This window comes from Strigops habroptila, unplaced genomic scaffold, assembly GCF_004027225.2.
Source record: "Strigops habroptila isolate Jane unplaced genomic scaffold, bStrHab1.2.pri NW_022045577.1_ctg1, whole genome shotgun sequence".
NCBI lineage: Eukaryota > Metazoa > Chordata > Aves > Psittaciformes > Psittacidae > Strigops > Strigops habroptila.
The window spans coordinates 349,908-357,906 of NW_022651059.1; the positions used below are offsets into that span (position 1 = coordinate 349,908).

The window sequence follows — 7,999 nt, forward strand, 5'->3', positions numbered from 1 at the left end:
GATTGGTGGATCCGCCCGCCTCGCGTCAGCCCCGCCGCCCGCCTCGCGCCCGCGGGCCTCGCGCCCGTTGCCGTGGCGACCCCGCTGCGGGTACCCGGGGGGCGGGGCCATGGGTGGGGGGGGGGGAACTGGGGTGATGGGGGGAGGGCTGGGAGCAATGGGGGGGGATACTGGGGGCACTGGGAGGGCACTGGGGGGATACTGGGAGCAATGGGAGGCACTGGGAGCATTGAGGGGGGGACCGGGAGCACTGAGGAGGATGCTGAGGGCACTGGGAGGGCGCTGGGAGCATTGAGGGGTACACTGGGGGTACTGGGGGGGATACTGGGAGCAATGGGAAGCACTGGGAGCACTGAGGGGGGGACTGGGAGCACTGGGGAGGATACTGGGGGTTATACTGGGAGCACTGGGGGGAACTGGGAGCACTACGGGGATACTGGGGGGGATATTGGGGGCACTGGGAGCAATGGAGGGGGACTGGGGGTTATACTGGGGGCACTGGGAGCACTGGGGGGGAGATACTGGAGGGCATTGGGGGGATACTGGGAGCAATGGGAGGCACTGGGAGGAATGAGGGGGGGACTGGGAGCACTGGGGAGGATACTGAGAGCACTGGGAGGGCACTGGGGGTTATACTGGGAGCACTGGGGGTTATACTGCGAGCACTGGGGGGGATACTGGGGGCACTGAGATGGGATACTGGGGCACTGGGAGGCACTGGGAGCAATGGGGGGGAGATACTGGAGGGCAGTGGAGGGCATTGGCGGGATACTGGGAGCATTGAGAGGGGGAACTGGGAGCACTGGGAGGTGTACTGGGGGTACTGGGGGGGATACTGGGAGCAATGGGAGGCACTGGGAGCATTGAGAGGGGGAACTGGGAGCACTGGGAGGTGTACTGGGGGTACTGGGGGGAATACTGAGAGCAATGGGAAGCACTGGGAGCAATGGAGGGGGGCTGGGGGTTATACTGGGGGTTATACTGGGGGCACTGGGAGCACTGGAGGGGAATACTGGGGGCACTGGAGGGCATTGGGGGGATACTGGGAGCAATGGGAGGCACTGGGAGGAATGAGGGGGGGAACTGGGAGCACTGGGGAGGATACTGAGAGCAATGGGGGGGGAATGGGGGTTACACTGGGAGCGCTGGGGAGGATACTGGAGGTTATACTGGGAGCACTGGAAAGGATACTGGGGGCACTGGAGGGCATTGGGGGGATACCGGGAGCACTGGGGGCACACTGGGACCCCCCCAGGTGTAGCCCCCTTGATGCCCCCCCCTGAGGCTGCACCAGCCCCCAGCGGTGAGTGGGGAAGGGGGGGGGGGGGCAACGGTTGGGGGGGTCCCCATCACTTTTGGGGGGGTCCCCATCTCCATAAGGGGGTGTCCCTATTGCATTGGGGGGGTCTCCATCCTCTTTGGGGGGGGGTTCATCCATCCCCTTTGGGTGCCCCCATTGCATTGAGGGGGGGGTCCCCATCCCCTTTAAGGGGGGATCCATCACCTTCGGGGGGGGGGGCCCATTATCTTTGGGGGGGTCCATCCATCCCCTTTGGGGGGGGGGTCCCCACTCACCGTGCACTGTGCCCCCCCCCCCCCAGTGCACGTGGTAGTGGTGGTGGGCGGGGCCTGTGTCCTGCGCTACAGCCGCCCCCCTCCGCCCCCCCCCCCGCGCCGAGCCCCCCAACTGGGGGGGGGGGGAACTGGGGGGACCCCGGGGGGGGGCGGCGGGGCCGGGACCCCCCCCACGTCCGGAGGCGCGACGGGGACCTGGTCCTGCTGCTGCGGAGAGAGGGTGGGTCCGGACTGGGAGGGACTGGGAGGGGCACTGGGGGGGCAACTGGGAGTATTGGGGTGTAACTGGGAGCACTGGGAGGGATTGGGGGGGACACTGGAGGCACTGGGGGGTAACTGGGGGGGACTGGGAGGGACTGTGGCGTAACTGGGAGCACTGGGGGGTAACTGGGAGCAACTGGGCGGGCACTGGGAGCACTGGAGGGGGATAACTGGGAGCACGGGGGGGTAACTGGGAGCACTGGGAAGGGCACTGGGAGCACTGGGGGGTAACTGGGAGCAACTGGGGGGGCACTGGGAGCACTAGAAGGGGGTAACTGGGAGCACTGGTGCAGCTTTTCCCCCCCCCCCAGGTCCTAGCGCCCCCCCGGAGCCTGTGGCCGTCACCAGCTTCGTGGGGCCTGAACCCTGTGACCTCTGGCCTGTGGGTGAGAGCACTGGGAGGGCACTGGGATATACTGGGCTATACTGGGAGGCGCTGGGAGCAGCCCTTCCCTGTTGTCTCCCCCTCCCCAGCACCCCCAGTTGACATCGACATGGAGGTGGCCTGGCCACAGGTAGGAACTGGGAGCACTGGGGGGGACTGGGAGCAACTGGGAGGTAACTGGGAGCCACTGGGGGGGACTGGGAGCAACTGGGAGCACTGGGGGGGTAACTGAGAGCACTGGGGGGGTAACTCGGAGCAAGTGGAGGGGGGCTGGGAGCAACTGGGGGGTAACTGGGAGTAACTGGGGGGTAACTGGGAGCACTGGGGGGTAACTGGGAGCACTGGTGGGCTCAGGCCTTCGCGGTGGAGCTGCCCCGGGGGCCTCAGGGCTTCGGGATGAGCCTCTGGGGGGGCCGTGACCTCAACATGGGGGTTTATGTGCGGCGGCTGCGGGAGGGGGGCCCGGCCCAGCGCTGCGGCCGCATCCAGGTACAGGCTGGGGGGGGATATGAGGGTCCTGTAGGGTCCTAGGGGGGATCTAGGGGGGGAAATGGGGGTCCTGGGGGGGGAAGTGGGGTCTGTGGGGCGGGCTGGGGGGGGGGAAAGGGTCCTTTGGGGGTTATGGGGAGGCCTGGGGGGGGTAAAGGGGTCCTATGGGGGTACTGGGGGCGCTATGGAGGGTCTGGGGGGGAAGTAAGAGGGTCTTAGGTGTCTATGGGGGGGCTCTGGAGGGGAATATGGGGTGCTTCGGGGGGGAAGGGGGATCTAGGGGGGATATGGGGTGTTCTAGGGGGGGCTATGGGGGTCCTGGGAGTGAAAAGGGGGGTGTCTATGGGAGGTTATGGGGCGGGATTAGGAGGAACTGATCCCCCCCCATAACCTCCTTTGCTTTTTGGGGGGGGGTCCCTGACTTTGGGGATGGGGTCGCAGGTGAGTGACCAGCTCCTGGCCATCAATGGGGCCCCCACAGCCGGTATGACCCATGCCCAGGCCCTGGCCTGCATCCGGGGGGGGGGGCAGCCCCCTGCGCCTGCTGCTGCGCCGGGGCCACGGTGAGACACACCCCCCCCCCCAAATACAATGGTACAGCCCAGGGACACCCCAACATGGTTGTGGGTCCCGGTGTATCCCCCCCCCAAGCACAGTGGTACAGCCCAGTGACCCCCAAATGCATGTGTGTGTCCCCCCCAATACAGTGGTACAGCCCAGTCCCCCTCCCAACATACTGATACACCCCAGTGCCCCCCCACATGGCATGTTGCACCCCATCACCCCTCCTTAAAAAACAATGGTTCATCCCGGTGCCCCCCCTTAACACGGCAGCACACCCCAGTTGCCCCCCCCCAGATGCAGTGGTACATCCCAGTGCACCCCCAAACATGGTCGTATATGTTAATGGCCCCCCCCAAAGGCAATGGTACAGCCCAGTGCCCCCCAAATGTACTGCTCCGGCCCAGTACCCCCCTCAGGTGCCATGGTATAGCCCAGAGCCCCCCCAAATCCACCCATTGCCCCCCCAAACCCCTTTGGTACATCCCAAAGCCCCCCCCCAGATCCACCTGGGCTGCCCCAACCTGGACGGGGGGAGGGCTGAGGCTGCACTTTTGGGGTGTCCCCCCCCATATGATGTAACGATTCCCCCCCTCTTCACAGGGCCCCCCCCAAATCCTCCCCCGAGGGGGGTCCTGACCCTCTGCATCAGCAGCTCCCCCCGGGGCGAGCCGTGCTTCTGCCTCGTGGGACGCCGGGCCTCGGGGGGGGGCAACTGGGGGGGAATGCACCCCTAAATGCCCCCCCTTCCGTTAACACCCCCCCCGCACCCCCTTTATCGGTGCTTGGGGGGGACCCCCCCCATTTTTGGGGGGGGCCCCTACCCTTCAATCTATGCAATGCCCTCCCCCCGCTCCCCGTTTTTGGGGGTGCTCAATAAAGGTGAGGACCCCCCCCGGCGCCTTCCGGAGTGGTTTCCTCTGGGGGGGCCCCCCGTTTCCCCCCAGCATCCGCAGGGCGGGGCCGTGACCACATCCTGCCGCTTGAGTCACCCCGAAACGGGGGGGGCACAGGTCGGGAAGGGGGGGGCACAACGTTCGGACCCAACCCCCCCCCCCAGGCTCCTTTGGGGCTCCGCCCCAACACCCCTTGGACTCCCCCTCCCATCCCTAAGCCCCGCCCTTCGGGATCCCCCCACGCCACATCAATGGGCTTCCCCCGCGCTAAGCCCCGCCCCCTCTAAGCCCCGCCCACCCCATGGGGCTCCCCCGTTGTAAGCACGCCAACGCTAAGCCCCGCCCCTCGGGACCCCTCCTGCCAATCACAAGGGGCTTTCCCCCCCCCCCCCCCCCCCGCTCTTAAACCACGCCCCCGCGGGAACTCCTCGTCTCCCGCGCCACGGGGCTTCCCCCGCCGCTTGGCCACGCCCCTTTCCCCCCCGCCGTCCAATCGCGTGGCCCCCGCCAACGCCTGGCCACGCCCCTTCGTGCTGTGCCCGCTCCCCTGGGTCCCTCTTCCACCCCCCCCCCCCCCCCCGGCCCCAACCTGTGCCCGGTCCTGCCACCGCCCGCCATGGAGCCAAGCGGGGCCCAGAGCGGCACCCGGGCCTGCCTCGGCTTCTGCCGCACGCACAAGGGGCTGGTGATGCTCGGAGAAATCGTAAGGAGCGGTGGGGGTGTCCCATAATGGGGGGGAGACTCCTAATGGAGTGGGAAGGGAGACCCCGAACGGGAGGGGTGTGGGACCCAGCAGAGGAGGAGCTGCTTGGACACCCCTGGGGGGGGGGCACCGGGACATGTGGGTTCTTATTTGAGGGTGGGGGGCACCTGGGTCCCTGTTTTAGGGGGGCACCGGGGCACTTGGATCCCCATTTTAGGGGGGCACTGAGACCCCATTCGAGGGAATGGGGGGGGGGAGCACGGGGACATGTGGGGCTTCATTTGGGGAGGGGGAAGCACCAGGACACGTGGATCTATGTTAGGGGGGGAGGTCAATGGGACTCTTGGGTCCCCTGGGGGGGGATGTCCGGTGTCTGGGTCCTCGGGCTTCCCGCCAACACGTTGCTGGTGCTGCGGGATGGGGGGACCCCGATGTCCAGGAGGGGTCCCCCCCGCCTTTACCCCCCCCATAGCATCTGGGGCCGGTCCCCCCCCCATCCCTTTTTACTCCCCCCCGTTTTGGGGGTCCCGTTTTGGGCGCGTGGAGGGGCAACGCCCTTGGGAAACGGGTTAACGGTGGGCGGGGCCAGGGGAGGAATCCGCTCGCTGATTGGCTCAGAGCCCTGGGTTGGAGGGGGGGGCCAAGGGGGGGGGGAACGAGTCGGGCGTTGCCCGGGTCCTCCCGTGCCAACCGCTTCTTGCGCCAGGCCGGGTGGTGCCCGGCGCCACGTGCGGCACGTCACACGCCGCGCTGCCCCTTTAAGAGAACGGAGGGAGCCTGCCCTTTTAAGACTCACATATACTTGTCCTTGCCCCTTTAAGAGCCCCCTGCCCCTTTACGGTATCGGTGTGGGCCCACCTGGACGCATTGCCCCTTTAAGGACGACGGCGGGGGGGGGTGGGTGTTTGTGCTGTTGCCATGGTGACGGCTCCGCCCCGGCGCGCCCAACAACGGCGCTTTGTCCCGCGGCCCACGCGCGGGTGGGCGGGGCTTGATGGGAGTGGGCGGGGTCTATGGGGTGGGCGGGGCTTAGCGAGCGCCGTAAGAGCCTTATAGGGCATCCTATGGGCGCTCCATAGGGAGCGTTAAAGGGCCAATAGGGGACATTATGGGGGGGGGGGGGACCCATAGGGGATCCCACAGTGGCCTGTAAGGGGGCGGTGTGGAGCTCTATAGAGAGCCCTATAGGGAGGTTATGGGGTTCTATAGGGAGTGCATAAGGACCCTATAGAGGACCTATAAGTGGAATTATAGAGGCTGTACAGGTGAAACTACAGAGGCTCTATAGGCAGCACTACAGGTTCTATAGGTAGCACTATAGGGGCTCTATAGTGTTCTATAGGGAAGCTCTGCTGTGGAGACTGTAGAGACTGTACACAGAAGCATTATGGACTTTATAGGGAGCACTACAGAGGCTCTACAGGTTCTATAGAGAGTACTATAGGTGCTCTATAGGGTCCCTACAGAAGCCCCAGAGAGCTGTATAGAAGTCACTATAGGAACTCTGTAGATAGAGCAATCAGGGCTCTACAGCCCTGATGCGCCTATAGGGTCCCTGTGCTGCCCCTATAGGTGTCTCTAGGTGCCTCTATAGGTCCCTAAAGGTGTCTCTAGGTGCCTAGACGGTCCCTGCACTGTCCCTACAAGTGCCTATAGATGTTTCTAGGTGCCTGTAAGTGCCTATAGGTGTCTCTATAGGTGCCCATAGGTGTCCCTGTGCTGCCCCATAGGTGCTGTGCGTGCTGGCGCTGGTGTGCTTCGGGGCCTCGCGCTCGCCAGGGTACTCGGGGCTGGCGGTGGCGCAGCTGGTGCTGGCGGTGCTGCTGCTGCTGGTCTGGGGCTGCCGCCTCCCCCCCCGGCTCCGCGGCGTCCACTGGGGCTGGACCGTGAGTCACGGGGGGGGCACTTGGGGGGTTTGGGGTCACTTGAGGGGGTTTGGAGGGCACTTGGGGGGCAATTGGAGGGCTATGGGGGGGTTGGTGGTCATTTGGGGGGCACTTGGAGCACTTGAGGGGGTTTGGGGGGCACTTGGGGGGCAATTGTGGGGGCTTGAGGGTCACTTGAGGGGGTTGGGGGGGTTTGGAGGGCACTTGGAAGGCTATGGGGGGGTTGGTGGTCACTTGGGGGACACTTGGGGGGGGTTTGGGGGGTACCTGGGGGCCCCTGGGGGGGGTTTAGGGGGCTGAGAGGGTGTTTGGGGGTACTTGGGGGTCCCTGGGGGGGGTTTGGGGGACACTTGGAGGGCAATTATGGGGGTTTTGGGGTCACTTGAGGGGGTTTGGAGGGCACTTGGAGGGCTATGGAGGGGTTGGGGGACACTTGGGGGGGCACTTGGGGCTGTTTGGGGGTACTTGGGGGTCCCTGGGGGGGGTTTAGGGGGCTGAGAGGGTGTTTGGGGGTACTTGGGGGTCCCGGGGGGGGTCCCCATTGTGTGTGTGTGTGTCCCCTCCCCAGGACTTCATCCGCTGCGTGGTCGGGTGCCTGCTCTTCCTCATCACGTCCCTCATCGTCATCATTGGGCACCGCGACGGCGCCGGCACCGCGGCGGGGGTGAGGGATGGGGGGTGCTGAGGGGGGGTTGGGGGGGGCCCTGGGGGGGTTTTGGGGTGTCTCTGACCACCACCACCCCCCCCCAGGTCTTCGGGCTCTTGGCCGGGATCCTATTGGGATACGACGCCTACATCACGCTGCCGACACGGCAGGACCACAGCGCGACCCCTGCTGGTGGGTATTGGGAGCACTGGGGGGCAATGGGGGGCATAGGGGCAATTGGGGGGCTGCCCTATGGGGGCAATGGGAGCACTGGGAGGCAATGGCAGCACTGAGGGGCAATGGGGGCACTGGGAGGCAATGGTGGGGCTGCCCTATAGGGGTACCGGGAGCACTGGGGGGCAATGGGGGGCATTGGGAGGGCCCCCCTATGGGGGGGCACTGGGAGCACTGGGGGGCAATTTGGGGCAATGAGAACAATGGGAGGCAATGGGGGGCATTGGGAGGGCTGCCCTATGGGGGGCAATGGGAGCACTGGGGGGAAATGGGGAGCCTGCTCTATAGCGGTACTGGGAGCACCGGGTGGTAATGGGTGGCAATGGGGGGCACTGGGGGTGCTGCCCTATGGGGGCACTGGGA

General features: G+C 66.0%; 2 protein-coding genes across 2 annotated transcripts; both read left to right on the forward strand.

Moving 5' to 3' along the window:
- The first annotated feature begins 17 nt into the window (after positions 1-17).
- On the forward strand, positions 18-4,166 carry MAGIX (MAGI family member, X-linked). The gene is made up of 7 exons (XM_030474319.1): positions 18-90; positions 1,256-1,303; positions 2,148-2,222; positions 2,311-2,351; positions 2,576-2,710; positions 3,152-3,273; positions 3,875-4,166. Exons 2-7 carry the CDS (start codon positions 1,270-1,272, stop codon positions 4,149-4,151), a joined length of 684 nt encoding a protein of 227 aa, XP_030330179.1. The 5' UTR covers positions 18-90; positions 1,256-1,269; the 3' UTR covers positions 4,152-4,166.
- A 399-nt stretch (positions 4,167-4,565) lies between these two features.
- Positions 4,566-7,594, forward strand: PLP2 (proteolipid protein 2; the record flags this gene model as incomplete). The annotated part of the gene is made up of 4 exons (XM_030474271.1): positions 4,566-4,870; positions 6,601-6,756; positions 7,325-7,420; positions 7,507-7,594. Coding segments are annotated over exons 1-4 (427 nt in total), but the record flags the coding sequence as incomplete, so codon positions are not given.
- Between the last annotated feature and the right edge of the window lie 405 nt (positions 7,595-7,999).

What these genes read in the sequence shown, in the direction of transcription:
- MAGIX (XM_030474319.1), top strand. Translation starts at nt 1,270, where the DNA reads ATGCCCCCCCCTGAGGCTGCACCAGCCCCCAGCG. An exon ending in CTGTGACCTCTGGCCTGTGG is followed by an intron (nt 2,223 to 2,310) that starts GTGAGAGCACTG and finishes CCCCCTCCCCAG; the next exon opens with CACCCCCAGTTGACATCGAC. An exon ending in GCTGCTGCGCCGGGGCCACG is followed by an intron (nt 3,274 to 3,874) that starts GTGAGACACACC and finishes CCCTCTTCACAG; the next exon opens with GGCCCCCCCCAAATCCTCCC.